General features: G+C 41.7%; 1 protein-coding gene across 1 annotated transcript in view; it reads right to left on the minus strand.

Annotated features, from left to right (window-relative positions):
- Positions 1 to 336: 336 nt before the first annotated feature.
- The window catches only part of WIF1 (Wnt inhibitory factor 1), a 44624-nt gene continuing 19342 nt past the window's right edge, over positions 337 to 25618 (minus strand). Inside the window, exons 3-10 of the mRNA XM_086610815.1 lie at positions 20766 to 20874; positions 14737 to 14877; positions 10771 to 10866; positions 9030 to 9125; positions 7592 to 7687; positions 3432 to 3527; positions 2719 to 2814; positions 337 to 458 (exon numbers count right to left, since the gene is read on the minus strand). Of these exons, the coding sequence (XP_086466941.1) occupies positions 337 to 458; positions 2719 to 2814; positions 3432 to 3527; positions 7592 to 7687; positions 9030 to 9125; positions 10771 to 10866; positions 14737 to 14877; positions 20766 to 20874 (852 nt within the window). The remainder of the gene's footprint in view (positions 459 to 2718; positions 2815 to 3431; positions 3528 to 7591; positions 7688 to 9029; positions 9126 to 10770; positions 10867 to 14736; positions 14878 to 20765; positions 20875 to 25618) is intronic.

Raw genomic sequence — 25618 nt, forward strand, 5'->3', positions numbered from 1 at the left:
CTTAGCATCTACAAGGTTTTCTGCTTGAATATTGTTACTTAATTTTTGGAAAATATTTGCAGCTATATAATTAAAAAAGGAAGTTTAAACAAAACTGAAGTATAGTACAAAACACCATCCAAAGCACTGAAAGAAGCAGCCTATATAATCATGCTATAGAAGTATTTATAAAACTTAAAAGGAATAGTAAATATCAGCTCAGTGGTTTATAATGAAGCTAATAAAATTGCAGCCGGTAATCTTAACTGTAATGAACAGCGTTTCAACATTCAATCCACGAGAGGTTAATGAAGGCTATGAACTTTGTGTAACACGAACCGTTTCAGATGTTGGAGTTCACCAGATATAATTGGATTCGGGTGGAACATGCCTCTCCTCGGCCTTTTTCGGCGAAGGCGTGTGCTGCCTGTGCTTGCTGCCTGCTGGCCTCAGGGCGCTCAGACCGCTGGCTCCGTACCCTGGAAAATTACCCAGTTCAAGAGAAAAGAAACCACAGAAGCGGGCTTGAGATCCGCCGCTAATATTTCAAGTGGAAACAGTCCCCCCGATTTGAACAAAGGATTTTGCTATGCCTTATGCAAGTGCTTGCCCCTCTCTTTGCTGCCTGGGACAGACGTGGTGCTGCCAGATGGGCTTAATGGCAGAAAGATGCTCTTGCCTCGCCAGCAAGCCCAGGGGACCATTAGTGTGCCCAGGCTGTCACTCAGCCCCGCGACCACATGTGCACAGCCCACACGTGGGTGAGAGTCATGCTGGTCTGCCAGTGACGGGCTCTAAAGAGGGGTGTAAGCATCCCCCTTTCAGGAAGTATCTGCACCAGCCACCTGAGCTTGGCTTTGGTTTATGGCTGAATACAAAGAGAAAGAACAGCAGTGACAATAAACACCTTGGAGAGACAAAAAAGCAGCCTGAAACAAGCTTAGCAGAGCTGCTTTGTTGTGGAAAATGAAAACGAACAATAAAAACGGAATTCAAAGTATTATGTTGTAATTGTTTATAGTTTCATGTACCCACCTCATTACTTAAACCTCATGGAAATTACTTTGAAAACCTGAGCCCTGTGTTCAATTTTTTTAACCACTTGTTATTAAGAAAACAGCTCTACCAAGGAGCCATTCATTTGATGGAGTATGAAGCAAGTCTCTCAAATTGACTATAAATCTCCTCTTGAGATCAGATGTTTGGTTTTAGCTGAAAAGCCGAATTGCAGTGCATGTAGACTTCATGTGCAATTTAAACCTCACATGGTCACTTAAATCGAGGGTGAACTTTATCCAAATGGCCCATTGTCAGTTTCTTTGCTGAATACAAAGAGAATTTTGCAGTGTTAAACACAGCAGGACTGTACCCAGACTTCAAGTAATTAAGGATGGAAAACCTCAGAGCTGACAATGAAGTGTGACTATTGACTCCTCATAACATGGCAGTTATGAGTTTTGGTTTTGTTCTACAGGTAATTAATTCTTTGGAGACGTTCATCCATAGCACACATTTTATTCACTTGCTATCTCAGTTCTTTATAAGAAGAGTATTGCAAGAAGCAAAAGTTCATACTGAACGTAGGAATTGAAGTTCATCTTGATTTCCATTTTTTCTAAGCATGACTCGTATTATGGTATTTCTCCTTCAGGGAAAGAGATAAATACAGGTTGACTAGCTAACAGCAGAAAAGTGGACTCCCCAAACCTAATTTTCACAGCAGAATCCATAGATGATACGCATGTTTTAATGAAACAACTATATTTACTCTAATATATTGTAACGTGACACAAATCACAGACATCAACAGCATTTAATAAAAATCATCATTCAGTTGATGATGCAATGTAAGATTCCTATTTCTTATGGCTAATTGGTGGAGTTTATAGCTGCAAATTTTTTCAACTATTTTTTTATTGTTGATGCTTAAAACATTAAGTTTGAATCATTAGCTAACAGTGCTTATGATAAACATTAATACCTCATGGGAGCTTGTTCAGAAGGTCTCTTGATCTGCTGTTATAGCAGTATTGCACATGAAACATAAAACTAAATCTGAAGTTCTTACTGGATATTGCCTATCAAATAATTTTATAGTGTTATTTTAAATTCACTGAAATGACCACTTGCCTCACTGGGTATCAAACGGGTCAATAACCACAACAGAAATTCATTTTAAGGACTTTAGTTTTGCTTTGGGACAGTATCTTTTGTGTTCTGTGGAGGACAGGTGGGGAAGAGGAGGAGAAAACTCTGAAGTCGGAAAGCATAGACCTTGCATAAATTTCAAGTTTTCCCCAAAGTTTCTAAAGGACATTTCAGTCTTTGTAAGTTTTAATCAGTTTTAAAACCTGACAGAGTTTTATTTCTAAAAATGCCTACCCAACATTTTGAAGCCAGCTGGCATTACTGAGAAGTACTGAAGGACTTTAGATCCCTTCCATATCATAGGTGGAAGACACATGAGGTCATCTAGAAATCTAGTTGATACTAGATTCTGGAATTTCTAAGACAAGAGTGATCTTGGTAAAACACTTTTAAATGATTCTGAGGATTTTTTAAGTAGTTAAAATTATGGAGTATTGAAAATCTTTGTTTTATTGTTTGGATTACAGATTAGAAAAAACAGAGTGCGGTATCATCAGTGATGCTGGAAAGGCTCTTGAAGCAATCATTTCTGTATGGCATTGGATGTGTAAGACCCCCGATACGGACTCTTGGGGTTTGTTTCTCACTTACTTTTATTGCAGTGTCTCCCGTGCCAGCCTTCTTTGCACTGGCACTTGTTAGGCTCAGCACAGGTGCCGTACAGGCCACAGCCGGGTTCGCAGACAGCTGTAAGAAAGTGAGTACATATGCCTGACCTCTTAATGTTTCATCCAGAGGCAGAGTTGCATATTTCCTTTCCTTGCTGTTCCTCAAGACGGGTTGATCCTGGCATGGGCTTGGGTTCTCACAGTAAATCTGTGACTTTGCACTGAGTGTGCACAGAGCCCCAAAATAGTTCATCCCCCAATTCCCCTACAAGCTCTAGCTCAGTCTTTCATAGGCAGAAGCAGATGGAGGAGCAGAGCTGAGCATACACCAGAACCAGCGGGAGAAGGAGGGTAGCCCCCAGCATCCTTCTCACAAAGTGCTTCTGTTGGATTTTAATGTTGCAATGCACTGACGATTTAGTAAGCATTTCTCTTTTACTAAACTGCTATTACTGAGCTGATACATTGCTGTTTTATAGAAACTCAGAGTGCAGAGAGACTGTGGGAAGACTTTTGTACAAAAAAAGTTTCTGGCTTCATAACTCCCTTAAGTATGGTGTATGCTGTATATCCAGAAAGTAAATTAACCTGAAATACTTTGACAACAAACAATTATTGCTGACATTATTGTAAAAAGATGCCACACAGCCATCTTGATGCTCCAACAGGGACTGAGGGAGTGGCTTTGGTACTTACGCTTTGAACACAGGTCTCCCTGGTAGCCTTTGGAGCACTTGCATTTATTCTTACCAGTACATTTGCCTCCATTTCGACAGGGCTGATGGCATTTACCTAGAAATCAAAAACACGGAAACAATGGTCTTAGTCCCCGGCACCAACTATCTCAGACAGGTGTCTGAGAACGCTGCCTTGTGCCCAAAAACCTCATCCAATGCTGGTGTAAGAGTGTGCACTGTGGATCCATCAGGAAGACTCTGCTGCAAGTCTCTGCTTCCAATTTATATGCATTCTTCTGCTTTGTAAATAATTTGGCATGGCCAAAGCCTGTGTGTCCACGCAGCTTTTGCCCAGATTTGTGCCACTCGGACTGCTGAGTTCCTCGTGCCACCGGTCAGCATTGCCCCTTGCTCTCCTCACCCTTTGTGGGGGAGGCAGAGGTGTTCGGACTTCGTGTTTGTAAAGAGTGGGATCCATACCCACGAGCAGAAGAAAATCTGGTGGCGTCTGAGAGAGGTTTTAAGCAATAGGATGCTCAGGAACCGACAGGCACGGCAGCTACTCGCAGACAATGAATGGGTTGGCTGGTCCTGCCAGCTTGTAACGAGCGGCTGTGGAGCACCACGGCGCTGGGGATGGTGCGACGAGGGCTGTTCCACCCCACAGCTCAGAAACTAAAGGCGCATTAAAAAAGCGTGCCCGTCTTTCCTGTTTGCAAAGAACAGAGCGTCTTTGGTAACAGTAATTAGAACTGGCAGACATTTTTCCAGGCCTTTGGTCCGGAAATTACTGTCCCTCACATTCGCACTTTGCCAAAGGAAGAGGCTGGATCTGATGCCGCTGTTGTAGGAAGGGCTGTTTGGCCCTGACTCGCCTGGGGTGGAGGAAGTCCATGATGGTGGAGAAGATCCACGCTCAAGTTCCTGCCGGGCCTTCCTCAAATTAATTGTCAAGTCTCCCATCACCAGACTGTCAATCCCTTCTTAGAATTTGTCTGCTTTATTGAACTAATTAAATCTTCACTTGTCTCTCAGAAGGGTGAGTACAGGGCCAACAAGGTGGGTCATCCTCAGGCCAAGAGATGCTCACTGCCATGTCCCTGGGCACTCTTGGGCCATGAGGAACTACACCCTCAGCTTCTTGTTGCCTCGGTGGCCATATGTACCAGTGCAGCTTTTCTCACTGTCGTCCAAAACCTTTTTTCATCTTTTCTAATCCTGCAATGTTTTCTATGTTCTTCAGAAAAAAATAAAAATGCCCTTCCTAGATTTAGTACTAATATTTACCTGATTCTGTGAGCAAACAAAAACTAGAACCTGGGGCAGCAAACTACTTAATTTCTTTCATATTTTTTAAAAAAAAGGATGTTACCTGAGGCCTGCACATGATAATTTAAGCATCAACACTGGTTTGCTGTGCTGAAAGCCTCACAAAACGCACTCATCTCATGATCACAGTCTGTCCCCTTGGGAGCTCAATACCCCAGGCAGCACTTGCTCAGCTCTCAACCCTGGCGGACTTCTGCAATGCATGTGTGTATTGTCAATATAAAAGAAACATTTGTTCCTAATGTGCATAATTATTTTAATAGCCCTGAAACAAGCTTCATAATCAGCTGACGGAACAAACTGTGGTAAGGAGAGTTTCTGCAAAAGCACAATTTCCCTGCAGAAGCCTCTGGAGAGGGAACCTGTAGGTATTCTAATTCGGAAGCATTTGATTCCCAAGTAATTAATGATCCAAAGGAGCAATGCTAAGGAAAACCAGGAATTTTCCTAGTTCTTGGTGTAAATCCGGAGAACATGAGTCAAAGGGTGTGATACCAACTTCCACTGAGCTGCATTAGGCAAGCATTTGGCTCAGCACAGCTCAACTAACTTTGGACTACAATATATTCACAGAATGAAGGAAAGAGCAATAACTCTCTCTGTTATTGACTGAGAAATGGAAAAAGCATCAAAACAGTGACAAATGAGAGAGGAATCCAAAACAAAATAAAACTCTCTGGACTCAGACTGAAACACTAATTAGAGAAGATGCATAACTACAGCAGCTAGAAAAAATCTGGAAGACTGTGAATGCTTGTTAGTATTGTAGACTGGGTCTAGTACATTTCCCAGGAGTCTTAGAGAGTGATTCAACTACTAGACAAGCACTCAAAATCTTTAAGCAATATTAAAAAAAAAAAAAAAAGAACTTTGCAGTTTTCAGAAGATGGCTTTCTGCCCGTTGAAAGGTTTTCTCCCCTTGTTATTTCAAGACCCCCATGACTCAATGTAGCTGGCCCTGGATCTGAGAAAAGAGACTGAGTCGTGTTTCTCCTCTCGTGTTTCTAAGCCTCGTCTAGCATTTCTTGTCGTCTTCCACTGTTGTGCTGGCACTGGTGCAGTGGCCAGGGCTGGTAGCAGCCATCAATCATGGTCTAACAATTGCTGTCCCAGCTTTACAAAAGCCAAGGCAAGTGCATAGCTTTTCCTTGCTCTCATCAACATGATTCCAGTTTAGCTCTTAGCATATTCTGATCCTGATTTTTTTTCCTTTCTTTTGTACAGAAACCAGTTTACTGCCTGTATTTTAGTTAATTTAACTTGAGTCCACAGGTAAACTTTTGCAAGAAGCCAAAGTCAGTTGCACCTATCCCAAGTAGCAGTAGACAACAAATGAGCTTAAGAGCCCTTGCGACAGACCAGTTAAGTGCAGCACCCTTAATTATAAGTGCTGTAAAATCAGTTCAAAGAATTTTCTTCAAAAAACCACCACTGGCATAAAAAACATGCTTCTCAAACTGAGCAAAACCATATTCATCATCCGAGAAGTATCAGCAGTTGACTTCTTGGGGACTGAAGAAACAAATGAGATTCTGTCAGAGAGTCAAATTTTAACTTGATGTAAGCAAAGGTAAATTCAGTGGAACCCACACTGTTGTTCTCGCTGACATCTGATCTGAATTTATCAAAGGGCAATCTATTAATTTAATAACAATAAAGCTTTATTGCTTCCATTCAGCTCCAGTTTTGATTAGGTAAAAAGAAGTTGCAAAATGCCTCGTAATGTATAGAGATATGGCGAATCATTTACATACGTCTACTGTTTATCTAAACACAAATACTGAGCAAAATGTAGGTCTTATGGTATCTGTGTTCTTCCTCTGCACAGTAATTAATATATTGTCCTGTACTGGCTGACAGCACGTTAAGAGTTTATTTCCATGTGTTTCCAAATTTCATAACTGTGAGAAGAGCCTGTCTCTACTGATGCATATTAAGAAGTTAGCTCTCACGTATCCCAGGCCAACTGCTGCTCTCTGTGCTCCTGTGCAGGCGTTGGGGAACGTCAGTGAGATTATTTACAGCAGGGGAAGCTCCTCAGACAGCGTCCTGTTAGAAGCTTTAAACCCAGAAAGAACGACCTGGGTGTACGTTCTCAAAACTGAAACGCTCATACTCTATTCAAGTGTGGGGAACTATAGAATTAATCCAATTTAACAGAGCTGTGAGAAAACTCTTCTTTTGGTGAGATCAAATACTTGACAGCTGACCTCCCAGGTCTGCTCCAGCCTGGCCATGTCTCCACACCCAGCTTTACACAGTACATTTAGATCAACCATGAGCTAAAATATTTTGAATTGCTTTGATGCTAAACTTCTGAAAATAGCAAGTCTTTTGATGTTTGCGACACAGATTTGCAAGTTGCCATGTGAATGCAACTTAATATGTTAAGTGAAAGCTCTCAGCTTTCAAACCCTTCCATTCCCAGCTTACAGTAGCCCTTTCAAAGGTGCGGGCTCAAACCTAATCTGCTGTGTCCAAGCGCACTTTGCTGTAAAGTTTGAAAATAGCTGCTCCGCACAGGCTTGGCACAGCAGCACAGCTGTCTGCCACAGAGTATTGCTTGCATACTTACAGCTTGAGGGTTGTTACCAAGCCCAAAGAGCAAGAGTAAGAACAAAAGAGTAAGAACAAAACAAAGTAGGGGCTGAGATGGTCTAGCAACACATCAAACTTATCCCTAAGAAACGCATTTGGAGTCATGCAGCATCTGACCCTCTGAGAGCCCCGACCCACCGTGTGAGACCCTTGCCGTGAGTTGAGCAGAGGCAGGCAGCACTTCATCATTCAGACACTGGCACTAGAATAAGTTGATGTAAGTGAACGCAAGCACACGGAGATGCTACTCACTAATTTCACATTGGTCTCCTTCATAGCCCGAAGGACAAATGCATTTTCCCAGATAGAAACACGTTCCTCCATTGAAACAGGTTGTTGTACAGTTCGCTGAAACAAATAAAACAGGAATGAACTAAGTCACTAATATAAACAAAGTCTGACTTGGCCTTAATGTTTTCTGCTGCTCATCATAAATAAACACTGAGTAGCTTTAAAAAAGTTGCTTTTCATCTGGTTTACAAAGGAAGACTGAAATATGGGTTTTCCTACACAACGATTTACATGGGCACACACACAAGCCGATATAGAAAAAGACAAGTGAACGATACAGCAAGGATATCCCCAGGGACAGATTGTGTTACATCTTTATCATTCCTCACATGTAAAGCTCGTTGCAAGATCAAGTCACAATTGCTATTGAAACTGCCAGTGTCTGATAAAAGGAGCACAACCTAGGACTGGGAGTTACTTCTACAAATGGATACTTCACTACAGTTCTTAATTAATACTTTGGGAGATTCAAGGTTCAACTAGAAATAAACCTTTAGGAGTTTTCACTGTGTGTCTCACCTGCTGAATTACTTACACTGTATTAGATGTGACTTTTCACCAAACAGCTGGGATTCACATTAGTCTTACAGGTCAATATCCTTCAAGATATTGGGAGCATTTAATTACAGTGTACTTTGGAAACATTTTTTAAATACAGTAAAGGTCACGTCAAGGACTAGATACAAATCAGAAGGGCTTCGACCACAACAGTTTGTGCAAGCATACCTAAAGGCCTAGGAAGGTTCCCGTTATTTTGCTGGAAAGTCCACAAGGACCTTTTGCACTTAGTCATTACTTCTTATAGTTCTGCAACAATAAATGCAACATGATGTTCTGTAATCTGCTCTGCTGTGAGCAGGTCAGTTACATTTCTGCAGGAAACTACTTGGTTTTTTCTATGTGGTATCTGCTCCAAATTACTGTTCTGAACAACTTATTGTTCCTTTTTATCCTTCCTGAGCCACAATGCAGAAACAAAAATGAATAAACCACTTATTTTTCCATGTGTCCAGATACAGCAAATTAATGTACTAATTAGTAAAACTAATTTCACTCCAAATACTCAAATGGCGATCATTTTTTTTTCCTAGGCCAGAAATATAAGTGAATTTTGGGGTAGGTCCCATAGCTTTCAATGGATCAGCTAAAGAGATTATCTAAATTGCCCTTCACTGAGCTACTGTATATGGATGCCTGCACATCCAGCTGTGAAAGCACTCCCAGCAACTCCCTGGTTGTGCTAAAGCATCTATTTGAAGAACGACAAAACATCCTTTAAAACTTACTTAATTCATCACTTGCCTGACTTTCCAAAATCCACTCCTAGAGGGAAACTAACACAGGTGAATAAAGAGAGGTTACTGGATAACGAGCCCAGGGGGTTTTAGCCAGCAGTTACCTTTGTCGCAGTTGATGCCATAGAACCCAGGGGGGCAGATGCAGAGGCCAGGTGTAATGCAGAGCCCACCGTTCATGCAGCGAGGAGCACACAGCGCTGAGGAGCAGGAAGAACAGAAAAAACATCGCTGGTGTGATAGCAACTGTCTATTTGAATACACAACACATTGTCTCCTTAAGCTACCTTTCCTTCTGCTGAACGTGACAAGTCACCTTTGTAAAGTATCTTTGTTAGTGGGTTAAATCAATGACCACTCTGGTTTGTATCTGGCAATTTGTATACAGCGTTATCAAAAAAGTGAAGATTAAATTATGCTCAAATCGATTCCATATGTAAGCAGAAATTGCCTCTTGTACAGTTTAATCACAAACTGGGGACAGCAAAGTGCTCCCCTATCCACTCTGGATATTTGAAGTCCTCCTCCACCTCTGTAAGTGGACTCTGGTGCTGCAGCTGGTTTCTCAGCTCTGCAGACAGGACTGTCTCTTTGATGGCTGCGCTCAGAGGTGTCAGCAATTCAGTGGGGTTCCCAGGTAGGCTTTACAATGAACCCTCCCTTCTTCTTCTGCATACCTGAGCATAAGCATGGATACCTAATTTGGGCTAGGGGAGCCTGTCGTATGGCCTGGTTTGATGGCCAAACTGTCCTGCAAGCTCCCCATGAACCTCCTCCAGCATCCCTGCGCTCTTCCAAGCCTTCTCTGCATCTGTAACCTCCTCTTAAGGCTCTTCCAGGGAGGCACATCACGTGGCAATGCTTCATTTCGTGGTTGCCCGAGACTGGGTCCATACTAGTGAGATAAACAGCACCCAGGCAGGGGGACAGGTGGAGGCACAGGATCATCCCTCTGGAAAACCTGTTGGTGCCATTCCTGGCACAGCTTTGTCCCTGGACAACAGGCAAATCCTCATGGGTATAGCCCTAGGATGAGCAGCAGCCACAGGCTCCTCCCAGCAGGGAGTTTGGAAGGTTTTTTTGGAGGGTAAGATAGTTGATTACACATACGAATGCAAACTGAACCATCCCAGTTGGCCTCCAGGTCAGAGAACTCATTCTTTGTACTTGATATTTTAGATGTAGCCAGAGCATCTGGGAGCTCAGTGAAGGATGCCATTGGAACAGGGTGCCCACAGGGATGTTTTGCTCCCTCACAAGTCACCCTGGGAAGGGTCTGATGCTGGGGGAGGCGAAGGAAGAGACAGGAAGAAGAGAGAAGTTTCCTTGCCAAGTCACTCGATTTCTTGGTCCCTCACTCCTGGAAATGTCATTTGGGAGTATTCATCACTAATGGAAATGAAAAGGAGACTTTTTCCTTCATCTTCCCATTTTCTTTGTCGGTCTGCCTCCAAATTACATCTTATCTCCAAATTAGATATTACTTCCAAATAAACAAATGCTGAACAACAAAAGTCCTGTGCTTTGTTTCCCAGCTAGATCTGATTAGCAGAAGAATTTTATTTAATCTTTTTGCCAGATGGATTCCCTGTGATTAAGGATCACTTAACTATTGTGTCAGTTTTTGTTAAAAGTAATCTCTTAGAGAGAAAACATCTTTCTTGTAAGCAATTGATGTTTCCATTAGACCATGGATGATGATAGCAATTCTCTTACATGTGTGGACTCAAAATATAGGAAATCTTCAGAATAGGCCATTCTTTTAGGAGAAGCTACAACGCAGTAGTTACAGTTTTGCTGAGATTATGGTAAAGAAGACAGTTCAGAAATTTTTTTAAAAATTACCTTTCTCACAGTGAGGCCCATAAAATCCATCCGGACATTCACAGACATGTCTTTCATTGCAAAACCCTCCATTTCTGCATCCTCCTGGACACTCCGCTTCATAAAATATAATGACAATCTTAATTGGATATTACATACTTCAACTGTCAGCCAGCTTTCAGTAAGATCAATATATTCCTTTGAGACAACAGTAAAAACATTTCCTGACAGGCAGGCAAACGCTGACAGAAATGGAAGTTCAGCTAAGACCTCCTCAAGAGAAATTAGCTTCTTTTTTTTGTTAGTCTACAAACAGAGGTTTCATCACGTGCTCAGACAAATGCACGACGTGCCTGTTGACAGGCTGTGCAATTCCATTGCTCTGCTGTTCTGTAAGAGCAAGAGTAATGTGGATGCTCTGCACAATCCAGCACTTTCTCCTCTGTGCGGAAACGAGCAGGCAGCCCATGCAGGACTCGTACCACTGGTTAGACCTGCCCTTAGTACACAGGACCAGTTTCAATTTCTGCAGCTTTAATTAGACTGCACTGCAACTTGCATTGAATTAATTACTATATCTGTTACTATTGAGGTGACAAAGTGATGAAATCTGTATTCAAAGAGTCAGCTTCAAGGTTAGATGAAAGAAGGTCAGAAAGGAAGATGAAAGCACTCCTGCACAGTGGTCCTATATCATCACTCAACTCATTCACATCTCAACTATTGATCAAACACTGGTTAAAGCATTTGGCAACATTAGCTGCACCATGCAAGGATGAGAAATACCTCTGGTTACCACCGCAATCCTCAAAACACCAAAGTTGATTGAACAAGAGGCAACACAAATTGAACCCTAAGGAACCCTATGAAAACATGACTGCTGGGTTGAAAAACAATTGCTCAAAATTACCTTCCTAGATGTCTCACAGAGAAGGTGGCAGGCAGGAGAGGCTGCCTATTCCCTCACAAAAACTGAACATCACTTGTGCTCAGTGGTCCCAGGACCACAGGGCAGCTTTTGCAGAGTAGGCATGACCTTCTCATCTTGATGTTATGCTGGATGACACTCCAAGTGACAAGGTTCAAAAACTCTGAGGTAGACCTATATATCTCAACCCAAACTTGGAAGCCATCTATTAGACAGCAATTGGCTGTAATGTTGGCATCATGTCTTTTATTTTTCCTTCAGTGTAACGGTTCTGTAAACATACGTGACTGACAACACCTGCCAACAGCATCTTTACCTCTTTTCCATTGCCTCATCAGGAACTGCTGGCACCTACCATCCCTAGGCTGTAAAGATGTACCATGGATTCACACTGATCCCCAACTGCTTCAAACTGAAGCAGTTACAGCCTTTAGCGTCCTCTTGTTTAAAGTGACAAGGAGTAGCAGGATGTCTATAAACTCAGGAGGATCAGGTTGCCTGAGACATTTTTGCAGCCCACAGAGGCTGTTTAAACTGTAACTCCTATTAATAGAGAGGAAAGCATAATCTTGGACTTAAAAAATTTGAATGATTCTCCCTTCTGATATTTGAGTCAGGTGACATATCTGTTAGACACACACAAATAAACTTTTGTTTTTGAAAATTTATCTAATAGCTGAGTAGAGCCACAGTAAATGATTGCTGCTATAACTACGAGCAGTGTTCTGCTGTACTCATGTAATAGCTTTCTATTCAGTAGGATATGAAGGGTAACTCTGAGACTAAAAAAAAGGAAAGAAAATCCAATGTACTGGCCAGGTGGCTGGATATGGTGTACAACTGCCAAACAGGAAAGAGAAAGGTGGAAAGATGTAATTTTAAAACGCTCTTGTATCCCAGGCCATAGACATATGAAGCAAAAAGTGTTGCTTTGAAAGTAAAGCTGTTTGCAGCAGTAGTGATAGTGGTAAAGAATTTTTGGTCTTATTGTGTTCCAATACTGTTGTCTAGGACTCTTTCTGGGAAAGCTTCTCTCTTTGTACCCGAATGCAGAGCTCCTATTCATTACAGAAAATGCATGCTTAAATACATACCATTTCAAACAAGAAAATAGGAAAACAAATTTTTTTGTGTGGCCACCTCTTAGCCACAAGAAAGTCCCTCCTCTCCCACAAAATTGCTCCCTCACTCCCCTTGCCTTCTCTGGCAGGAACCTTTCTGGATGGCCGAGAATGACTGGAAACAGTGACCAGTGCCCTGGCAGGAGGATTCACAGCTCCTCGCCACGAGCGACATCCTCCAGAGGAAGGAAACTCACCCCTACTCTAACACCAACCGGTAAGGACATTCTCATCCTTCTCAGCATCTGTCACAAAACACTGTGGTGACTACCTCGCTGGGTAGAAGGCAGGAGCGGGAGTGACCTGCTCTGTGCTGGAAGAGACAAGGTGAGAAACTCCTCCTCTGCCCACCTCTAGAGTTTGGGAAGTCATTCTTGCCTCTCTCAACTGGCTCCAGGAACAAAGGACTGGGACAATAATCGCCCCCAGCTTTTCTGAGAGGCCATATGATGCAATACTGCTAAACTGCTAAATATTGCATCTCATATCAAAATAGTAACAAAACCAACAAACAACTAGCACAGAAACAATAACTTGGATGAGTACTACTGCTAAATTGAGTTTGGAGCCCTCTCTGTTTAAGTCACATTTTTCCACAGCACAGACCTGTAACTTTGTTCTATTAGATTACTTCAACACTATTTCCAAAGTTTATTAAGTTCAGTATCTTTGAACTGAAAATAAAAAGATAGCAAATGTTTTGTGTTTTATTTACATTGCACACACAACTTTGTACATGAGATCTGACTGATTTTACTTCCATGAAGCTCCCATTTTCCTTCCTGTTTCTCTGCCCACTTCTTCTTCCTCTCCTCCTCTTTCCCTGGGCTAATCGGCAGCAGCAAGGCTTCAAAGGAGACAAGCAGCTTTGCTATTTAGGTGTAGTGAGGTTTCAAAGAATAAACAGCTCCTGCTCCTGCTGCTTGCTCTTTGAAGCTACACTACTATCAATTAGCTCAGAAAAAAGAGCTCAGAGAAGAAAGTGTGAGACTGGGAACAAAGATTTAATAGAAGGAGGATAAAAATCTCACTCTTTGTACAATCAGCCCTGTCATGGGTTAATTTGATACAATTGCACACAACGTGGGATAACTGCCTTATCTGAGATACCGATATTTCAATTTCCACAGCCTAAGTTCAAAGTGATAATTATAGTTGTTTGTAGTGTATCAAATTAATCCAAAAGTCTTATTACATAGTGTTTATAGTTCACAGATTGATTGATTAAACAGGTTGCCTCCTTTCCAAGTAAACACTGCAATAACTCCATGCTGCCCTTCTTTTACCAGTGCATGTTGTGTCTTTACTGCTTGATGGCTGCAAGTATTGAGGACCAGCTTCCACCACCTGGCCTGTATCCAAAACCAAGAGGTTGCCCTCTGAGCTACAGAGAAGGTAAAATTTTGCAAAAATATTCTGATTTCAGATTTTTGCATTTGGTTCAGATGTGCAAGTTGAGATTTAAGGAACCATTGAACTAAGGCACCAAACAGTATTAACTGAAGTCATTGTCCCTACTATAGATCCCAGAAGTTCATTTCTCCAAATTATGCGCCATTTCTGGAAGCGTAAGCCTCAGCTTGCTTTCTCAGGACTAGCCCTCCTCCAAGTACTTCAAATCATTCGATAACAGCTGCTTCTCATATGATACATTTCTGTCAATATCCTTGACACAATGAGCCGTGAACAGGAGAAGAAATGCCTCCAACCTAATCTGCTAAGGGAGACGGAGTTGACAGTAAGAAACGAGTTAGTAAACATATAGTAAATGAACAGCAAACCCACAGACAGAGTCATAACAGCCTGGCATTCACCACCATTGCTACACATTGTGTGACCACTTTACTTCCATCTTCTCTAGCTCTTATCCTGAATGAAACATAAGAAAGTAAGGTGACCTGGTCTAAGAGTAATCCAGCGTGTTCTCTTTAGTGTTACCTTGCTGACAGGTTTTAAAGAAGATGGCATTCTGAGGGGTCTGGAGAATAATATTGCCTTCTGAATTCATTATGATCACATTCACTTCAAATGCAGCCACCCCATCTTGTTTTCCAAGGCAAGGAAATCCAACCTGAACAACTTAAAAGAGAATAATAATAATATTTATATTTACAAGCATATATATCTATATACATATAAAAGCATACATCGAAATACTAAAAAATATAGATAATATTCATATTTAAGCTTTCGAGTAATGCCATTGATGAAAACCTGTAACACAGAGATACACAGACCACCTTACTCATAGGTGGCTCCAGGACTGGAAGTACAGCAGCACAGGAGATGAGCCCAACAGCCTGCAGCACAGGCAGTGACCTTAACACAACATACTTGCTTGCAGATGAGGCGATTATTCATGTGGAGGTATCTAAAGACACACCAAAACAAGCTGGAAGTCAATATTTAATTTTCTAAGCGGAGTTGATCACTTTTGAGTCTAAATTTTGCTGGCTGTCATAGAACTTTTGCAAAAACATCTTAAATGTTTTGGGGAAAAATGTTGATTTAGACATGTTTTGCAGGTTTGGGTATTGCAATTAATACTTAAATAAGATACTGATTTAATCAAAACTTACTCCATAAAGTGCTGGCAAGATGGTACACTTGATAAATAAGATCATGGGTGCAAATATTTAAAAAGAAGACAGAGACGCATCACTCCGATAGAACTTGTTAAGTGTAACGATATTTGGAGATTGCCTTTCCAGGAAAAGTATTCAAAAACTTTTGAACTACAAAGAGTTTAAGCAAATAATTAAGGCCAGTAAATCTGGAGTATTTTAATGAGGAAGCAAGCATGATACCTCAGAGCTATGGAATGCTCTTCTGTGATTGTCACAAGTGATCTCAAATAATCTTCAGATGAAACGATTTTATCTCTTTTCTTCAAAACTGGCTCTTCCTAGCTGCTTTATAAGTTAGATCCAGCTAATACAAACTGTTTATTCATTTATTCCGAAGCTGGTCTTAATTTCAGAACCATATATTGAGCTAACAGCCCTACATTTCATTTGTTTTAAATTGCTTCTTATAAAAAATTTTGCGAGTCATAATCGGGCTATTTTTGTTATTTGTTGCCTTAGAATACAGAATAATGCGTTGAAACACATTCTGCTTCTGCTAAGTCCTACAATCTGAAAGGTCTGTTGTAGTTTTCATTATAAAGCAATTTCAATGTTGAAGCACTTCTACACCAATCTTTTAAAAAGACTGTTACAAAAAGCATGAAACCATACAGTAAGAAGGAAACTCTTACAGCGGATTAAATACAGGTTAAATGCAGTAAACTTCTTAAACTGCAGTGACCTTCTTACAGTGCAAGTGCAGGAAATCAGAGCTTGTAGTAGGATGAGCGTGACTGCTGAGCAAATTCTACGGGGAGGAAGATGTGGCAGACATTTAATGATGGCACTATAGTCATGTACAGACTTCACTGAATCAGTAGCAAACCCCTCATCTCCCCCGAGATTTGGTTATGGGTTTAAATGCCTAGGGCAAAGATCAGGCATTCATCTCTTAGGGCTAAAGTCCGAGGGGACAGGTCAGAAACCCCTTATTCCAGCACTCCCCACCCTGGAAGCATCCGTATTTTTGGACTTTCCCTGTATCTGAACTCCTAGGCACATAGAAATGCAGTAAAGGGCCCTCCTAAGAGTCATAAGCACTTGGATTCTGGCTGAGCTCTGTGGTGGTTCAGAGCTGAGACAAAGTCCTTAAACTCTGCCTGAATCCCTGCTTCTTCATGCCTGTTTGAATAACGCTGAGCACGCAGCAACAGCACTACAGTCAAAACCAAGCACAGAGCAAAAGAGTGGTTCCTTTGCATCCAGAACCACGGCCGGGAGATCCTGTGGGCTACAGAAGCACTTAGCAGGGCAAACCTCAGGTCTGGCCCCTGCTTCCCAAATTCAGGATACAATTTACATTTGCCCATCATTGGCTAAAAACAAGGAGAGGGAGTCACAACTCGGGGCTTTACACTGCTAACCATCATCCCATCAGCCACAGAATTGCCTCTCTTGCACATGTACACCTCTGCATCCTCTGGAGCACTTGCACCCAGGGCTGCAGAGCAGAGGGCTCTAGCCAGAGTGAGGAAAATTTATTGAAAAGGAACCTAAGGAAACCCAGCGATTTATATCTAATTTAATTTTAGCTGGCAATTAGAATGCTCTCCTGGGAGAGGATGTGGAGGATGCAGGTCTAATCCTTTTTTTCGGGGTGCTGATGCCTTTTCCTTTTGTTCAGGAAAACAAGGTTCACTGAATTGTCTCCAGTAGAGGCAGGTTGAGATAACTCTTGTGCATTTGCACAGGTCTTCAAGTTTGCAGGCAATTGCTTTACCCACTTGGCTACCATGCAAAAGCCACCACCAAAAGCCACCTACAGTCTCAGGGGTGGGATTGCCTCAGGCACATCTCTGAATTACCAATCTTGGCAGACGCTGGCATGCAGGATCTGGGGAGGAGTGGGAGTCCACGCACAGCCCTGCAGCCCACGTCCTTCTCTGTCAGCGTGGCAGAGTGAGCACAGACATTGCTGCACCTGGAGAAGGCACCAGTTTCTCCCACCAAGCCTGGAAAGAGTTTCAGCACCTTTGGCTGCTCCGCATGTACATTTTAATGTGTGAACACCAGCAGTGGGCAGGGAGAGGAGGTGTCCTGAGCCTGGCCAGTGGGCTGGGGCACTGTGTGACCCGCATGAGGCCGTGCTGTGTTGGCAGCCCAGGGGTGTCAGCTGGACTGATGGCATCAGCACAGCCTCATGTGGGCTGGTGCAGACAGGGGCAGGAGGGGTCGGCTCAGGTCACTCAGAGGCCCAGCTCCTTCTCAATCACAAGCTACTACATTTCTTCTGGGCACAGACCAAGAGCTGCTTTTACTTTCTCATTGTGGTGTTCAAGACGTTAATCACTGTCACTACCAACGACGCCTGACTTCGTTTCGAACTTGCTGACCTCAGTTTGAACCACCGGATCTTCAGATCTACTTTGCAGGCTTTCCCCTGTGAAATGCACAGCTGGCCTCTTCTCATTGGGCAGGTACCCACACTCCTCTCAAACATCTTCTTTTGGACAAGCTGGGTAGTCTTGAACTCTTTAAGATCTCACTGAAAGGCATCTTCTCCAGCCTCCTTAACATCTTACCACGTGTTTAGGCGTAACAATACTCGTGTCATGAGCACTGAATCAAGTAGCAATCATGGGATTTGGGGGTGGGATTTTCAAATCAATCTAAGGAACCTAAGTAATTTAAATCTAATTTAAATTTGAGAAGAATTTGATACCTCATCTCATTAAGGAGATACTGGATCAGAGAAAGGTGAGACAAGGACAACAAGGCTACACCCAGGGAGCAGCAATTGAATAGGTTGTGACTCTTCAGCCTGGGAAAGAGAAAAATTAGGGGGGACGTAACAGACATCTACAAAATCATGACTGGCATGGATAGGACCAACGGTATGGATTAACTGCCTCTACCAGTACAAGGACTAGTGTCCATCAGGTGGAGCTGTCACAGACAGACTGGAAACAACAGGAGGGGGATCTTCATGCAATGGGAAGCAGTGAACTCCTTGTCAAAGCAATTTGAGATACCAGAAGATAATATGGACTCAAGAAGAGCCTGGACAAGTACTGGGAAGAGAGATCTGTAAACCATGTGGGGTTATAAAGAAGGCAAATCACTTAAGACTCAGGAAATACTCCAAGCTGAAACTAGTCAGAGCTGAGAGGGTAAACAGAAGTATCACATATGCTTGCCCTCCTTCTACTCTTCCACAGTTCTTCTTATGGCCACTGTTGTCCGTAAGAGAAAATACACACTAGGCAGGCCCTGAAACACCAAAGCCATCCTTATGCTTTATTGGTGGTAGGCCAACATCCTCAAAGAAGTTTTAAAAGTCCACTGATTTTGACAAGACCACTGGGTTCAACTACCTCTGAGTAAGATATCTAACTGTTCATCCTCATTCTTGTTTCCCACTCTCATGTTTAATACAGTTGTCTTTCCTCTTTTATTCCTCCTTAATTGTCTTTAATGTTATCTCTTGGGCTAAAATGCTTTTTCAAGAAATAGCTCACTACTGTTGATTTGTTACTAAATACAAGCTTGTGACTGAATTTCTTTTGACATGCATATGTGTAGAAAAATTATTTGCTAATGCAGTAGATCCAGGTAAACTAGACTAGATTTGTCAGAGCTGTTTTGCAAACACATAAATTATAGAAATAACTACAAAGTAGCAAACATTCACTACTTTTATAGCATGTGTTTATTTAAGACTACTTAGCTAATTTTGGTCAGCTAGCAGGCAGTGTAAAAAAACCACCATCACACTAGTGGCTCACTGTTAAAGAGTGTACATGCTTCAAATACTGTACGTGTACTGATTATCAATCCCTATTAAACACTGGACTCACTATAAAGCCAAACAGGCCTTAAATACAGCTTATGTATATTAAGCGCAGTGGCACGCTGCACATGATCCACGTAAGGAAACAACATGGACATGCCCCTGTTAGTCCTGGAACTGAGGTACCAGCGCTGCAAACAGGGTAAGTCCTTTTTGCTTTAATCAGACCTCCCAACAAGATGGTTAACAGACCTTCTGCTGGGACTATGAGATCCCATCTCCGGCCTCCCTGCACTTGTAGATTACATTTTCCTAAACACAGTCAGAAGGAGATCATTTTGGTCTAGCCTTTCCAGATAGCTAAAAATTACTGGACAAACTAGCTTCTATTAGAGGATGCCGAGTGCAGAGCTTCCCATGTATTTTACCTGCTTTATATGGAGACGGAAATAATGTTTAACAAGAACTTTGTCTTTGTGACTTTTTTGTTACTTTTAAATGTCTTTACTTGCCAACTTAGTGGGCTTGTAACCAATTAGATTGCAGCAATTACGGTACAACTATTGCAGCACTCTTCACACAAATCCACTTTCAATGCCAGTCATTCAATCCACACTGAAAAGAGACACCAATCAGTAATGTTAACCAGGTGCCACAGCAAAAAGCTTCAACATTACCTCGACATCATTCTACCACAAGCGGAAAATGCAGGATATCAAACATGAACTTTCAGAATTTATACATTGAAAAAGAAAAGAGAAAGAAATACTGAGCAAAGATGTAAACCTGTATATCAGTGCTCCAGTTGCAGCCCCATCCTCCTGTTCCATTTCTTTCGTATTTTATCCCACATGGTCTTAGGTTGGCTAAGGCTGATCATGAAACCATGATCCCTAAGACACTACTATCATACAGATGTACATTTCTGACTTGCTGCCAGAAACTACCATGTAGTAGCCCTGGAAAAAATCGTGTAGACTGTTATTCATCCACTTGAGAGCAAAGTGGATTTGATAACCTCTCATGGAAAGCTTTTTTACTCCACTGGCTCACTGTGCAGCACGGTGCTTCTGGAGCACTCACATTGGCTTGGGCTCAGCCTCTGCTGTGGGGCTATAAACTCCAGTGAAGGACTAAGAATGCATGACTAAGGGAAAAGTGGCAAATCATAATATTCTAAATCAGAACTTGTGTCTGTGAGCTGAACACCTGATGACAACAGCTGACCCCAACTGAAAGCAGAACATCTACAAACTGCAAGCTCTGAGAAACAGAATAATTTTATAACTATTCCTTACAGTGATCAAAGATTTTGTTTTCCAAATATTACACAACTTAAGTAATAATACTCATGCACATGAATTTTATGCAACAATTTTGCACAAGTTTCTGCTGATTTATCTACACATAAAAGCTTCATGTGACTTGGCTCAGACAAAATATGCTGCTGTAGTCAGGCAAGGCACTCGCAAACTTCAGTGTCAAGCACTGTCGCAAGCATCTCTTTAGCAATAAACTTCAGAACTGCAATTCATAATAAAACATTTAGACTTTACTAGCTGTGGAATATCTTTTACAGGAATACAATTTATAATATCAACAGCACAAACCTGATGCTTTATGAGGAACTGTTCCAAGCAGAGGGATATTTATAGTTGGATCAGCCATTATGCCTTTATCCAATGAGCGCAAAGACAGGAACTCATAGAAGTACTCAGCCTATGACAAAATAAATGAAAAATTGACAGAAGCAACTATTTAGCATATAAACTACAGCAGAAAAATACTACACTTTTCATTATGCCATTCACTGGATTTGTTTCTATTATTTCCTTGAGTGCTTCCTTCACCTAAGCATGATTTTCAAACAATTTCCTTTTATTTCAGAGATTGCCAGTGACCATACAGTAGCTACAATACAGCATAACAGCAAGGAAAATGGCATGCATACATTGAACAAGTGTTTTACAGAGAAGACATTTTTTACAACCCAAACCTTTTATCTGGCAGACCACAAAAATGTGAGAACACTAAGCTAATTCTTAAAGCTGTTTTTTGGGGGGCAGAATCCTCCTGAAACTGACTGGTGAGCCTGGATAACCTGCCTGCACTACGAGCACAGCTTAAAGGACATACTCCCATGCATGATACCAACTGTAGCATGAGAATATCCAAGCTTGCTCTTGGTTGATCTGCACAGCACAGCACATTGCCTTGGGGAAACAGTGCCAGTCAATGAATCACCATGTTACTGGAGTGCCATGCTAGGACACATATATTGCTTACAGCTCTGACACTGCCTTGTTCAACTAAAGTTCATTAAATAGTTCCACGGATGGAGTTGAGAGCTTTTCTACAGAGTTGGCTTCATGTCAGTCATCATTAACTGCAACATAAATGATTTGTTTTGGCGATTCCTCAAAGATGTTGGCATGATTTAAAAACGACTTTCTACTACCTTCATCCTACTCCTGATATGCACCTGCATTGTGACACAGATTGTAGGCTTTGGTACTTCCTTCTGTGGGACCCTGGCCTCTCTGTTGAGTCATCTGTTCAATATTTCTTCATATTCGATGAAAAGTGACGTCATGCATTTGCAGTGTAGCTGAACACACCATGTACACCTGAGATATATGCATCTTAGCAAGTCACTGGAGGCTTCCACTACTGTCAATGGTGCAGCTGCAGGTGTGTAGAGCAAGTGGAAATGAACCTTTTCCCTAAAGTCTGGCTTCTCATTTACTCTGAAGCATATGAGGGATCACAGGTAATTGTATCTGTGGCTCTCAGAAAAGCACTTGAGACCTTAGCAGAGGCACTGGCAAAAACACGTCTTCATCCGGGAACTCATTGCTAGTAGACTGTAGTGGTACGTCTGCTTGTTAGCGAAAACAGTGAAACAAAGAGAGATCAAAGCCAAAATTTTATGAGAACTTTGGGCTGATAAATGGTAGTTAATTTATGTCTTCAAGATGACACTGTCCTTAGCCAGAAGACTGTCCTTTTTCTCCTGTAATATCTTGACTCCCTAGTACAAGGAAGATGTGGACTTACTGAAGTGAGACCAGTGAAGGGCCACAAAGATGATAAGGGACTGGAGGATCTCACGTACAGGGAGAGGCTGAGAGAGCTGGCACCACTCAGCATGGAGAAGGCTGAGAGGCAATCTAATCAATGTGCATAAATTGCCAGGCTCTGCTCAGTGGTGCCCAGTGACAGGTCAGGAAGCAATAGCACAATACAAAAAACTCCATCTGAACTTGAGAAAACACCTTTTTACTGAGCAGATGACTGAGCACTGGCACAGGTAGCCTACAGAGCATATGAAGCTTCCATCTGCGAAGATATTTAAAACCCAACTCAACATAGTTCTGGGCAAGCAGCTCTAGGTGACCCTGCTTGAGCAGAGAGGTGGACTAGATCATCCTGAGATCAGACTGGTCTCAGATTAGCTTCAGTCCTTTTGTAATACTCTCCTCTGTTACCCTGAGCAGAAGCCCTGGTAGCATGAGACAACCAGAAAAGCACTCATGAGCTGGGCAGAAAGGTTGTTATGAAATTCCTGATCAGCCCTGGCCAGCACATTGCCACGCTCCATAGGGACAGCAAGGAGACCCCAAACAGCATTCAGGGGCTATACTCTGCACGCACAGTCTTCAGAGGGTGTTGTGTAGGCACCGAGATCTCAGAGGAGGACTCGCAAATCAATAGGGAAGGAAGCAATGAAAGTTTTTAAGGGTGGGTTAAACACATGGAGTATATGTGAGAGGGAGAGGGGACACAGAGAGAAGCAGTAAAACAGGAGATGGAAATTGAAGTCTGGGGTAATGTTCAAAAGGCTGCCTTTAATTAAAGACATTTTTTTTCAATACAATATACCATGCCAAAATATGAAAATAAGCCATAAAGTCAGATTGTGAACATTTTTGTTTTCAAATAAAACTTTGGTTCAGAAAAATAATTTTATGTCTCCACGCATCTATAGAATAGTACAGTGAGTGAGCCAATGCTGTACTGTCTGTTTCTCATTGGTTAGCTTTGATGTTTGGTTATATCTAAACCAGGTCATAATGAGTTGGGATATTAAAACATTATGTTCTTACTATTCTAGTAAACAACAACTGGTAACTAGACCAAATAGCTCCACTCCCATATTTCCATTCCACCCATGCTGTTGTAGCAGGTCAGCTTGTGAGCCAGAGCCCTGACTTGTAGGAAAAGAACTGGAATCTCATTTTCTAGAGTCAAAATGATGCCTAAAGGCAAAGAAAAAAAAAGAAAATTTGCTGTGGGAAAGGGGACCAATTACTGCATAAGCCACAATACTCATGGCCTTTCAAGGAAGGAATTCCTCTAACCGGAGTAGAGGAGTAGCAGTGATTCGTGCCTGAGGCAGGGGTATGTTCTGCTCACACATTAAAAAGATGGGAAAAGGCATTGCACAAGCCAACAGACTGCTCAGGAGGAAAGCCACGCATTGCTTTGGGAGGAGATATCTGCTCTTACCATTAGTGTACAAAGGCTTGTACATCTGCTGAGTTGACAAAAGCTGAGCTTCTTGAAAGCACAATATCTAAGAAGACCTGAAACGCCTCAGGCAGATCCAGCTAGCACGACTTCAAAGTTATGAAGTCATGTGCTGAAGAGTATGTTTGCAAATCACGTGTGCTAGATGAATTGGTTACATTTTGATATAAAAATTATATGCAAAAAATCACAGTCTAGAGAGGCTGCACAGTGGAGCAGAGTAGTTTAATTCATCAAACCTGAGAATCTGAAACAAGATTTGGCTGCCATAAATCCTATCTCTTTGGGAAAAATCTTTCTTGACACAAGCTCTACATCCAGTCTCCAGTATTGTCCTGCTGTAATTTGAGTTGATTGCCAATTAACTTGCATTAATCACCATGACTGAAAAGCAAACAACAAATATTTGCTCTCAGCAAATATTTACCATGCTCCAGGCTAGCATGAAATTTAGTCATGACGGTTAATTGAAGAGATAGGTCTGTGCAGTTAAAATATTGTCTAGTGACTACCATAATTTGTGCTGTAAGTGGCCATTGTGAGTGACCTGGTAGTGAGAACAAAATTCTCTTGGATAATGTTGAGAGATAAAGGGGAAAATCCCGTAATCTATAAACTCTTTTCCATTATAAAAGCATTCTCATGACTTTTTTTTTTTTAAGCCAGCCTATGAGCTGTCTGGTACATGAGGGGCAAAATTTGGTACTGAAGCAAAATCTTAGAGGAACAGTGTTATCAGAGGTGATGGAGGAAATGGAGTTTGAGATAAATTGTTGATCTTTGACAATTGCACACTCGAAAAGCACAGAAGACTTCTTGGTTTTGGTTTGACTTTGGGAAGCACTCAAGGAAGAATACGCTTTACTTTTGTGTAAAGACTTTGAGACCATTGGAAACTGAGGCAAGGGCCCCTGTAGACCTTGTCTGAACAGTCTAGGGGCTCGGTGCCTTCAGGCAGCAGGTAGCCCCACACAGCTGCCCTTTAACAGTTCCCCATGTGGGCAAAGCCCTCAGCAAAGAGAGGAAATTTCGTTTTAGGCAAATAATTCCATGGTCAGGATTAACTTTTATGGACTTTAAATGGCCGTTTTCTATAAATCAGAGGAATTTAAAAGGTTATAAAAATAACGAAGCCCTCTAACAAGTATTGTAGCAAACATCTGTCGGCAGTTTGGTTTTAAATTATATACACTTAAAATTCCTACAGAACTCCACTCCTCAGTACAAGACCTACTGCGTTAGAGTTTTCTTATCATTCAGATGCCATGTTTTGCCTACTTTGATTTCATTTCATATTTAATCAAAGCATTCACAGGAATGTGCTTTATGTTTTCTTCATTTTACATGAAAGACGTAGTATTAGAAGTAATGGTAATACCTGAATCGAAGCAGAGTAGCTTAAACTGTTATAGGTCACAGATCAATAACCTAATGAAATCTGCAGCCTTTTTAACAAAGAAAAGAGAATGTGTGTTAGCTTTGCAAGTAGATGTAAGAAATTAACTACGTTTTCTCCTCATTATTTTAGAGAGATCAGTGCTGAATGTTCTATTGTGTTATCAATTAAATGACAAATATATCCTAATGCCAATTTTCTACATTTAAAGAAAGAAACTGATGAAAAAAGTTCCTTTCTATCCCAGATCCATGGATATTTCTGCCTATGCATACACTAGAAGATTCTAGCATGCATTATCCATAGCAGATGCTCACAGCTGCATGTGCCGTAAAAACACAAAGTGAGGCAATATATGTGTTTGTTAGGTGTTCACAGCATGGACCATTGCTTCTCCAAGATATTAACTGCATTAGGTCAGAGAAGTTGGTCCATCTATGTTCCAAGATGAAGCATCTAGAAAAAATTAAGATTAATTTCAACAAAGAGGGGAGGCCGTAGCCATACTGTGCGAACCAGGCTATCGAAGGAGTCTGG

The sequence above is a fragment of the Tauraco erythrolophus genome, chromosome 4 (assembly GCF_009769465.1).
Source record: "Tauraco erythrolophus isolate bTauEry1 chromosome 4, bTauEry1.pri, whole genome shotgun sequence".
In the NCBI taxonomy this organism is placed as follows: domain Eukaryota; kingdom Metazoa; phylum Chordata; class Aves; order Musophagiformes; family Musophagidae; genus Tauraco; species Tauraco erythrolophus.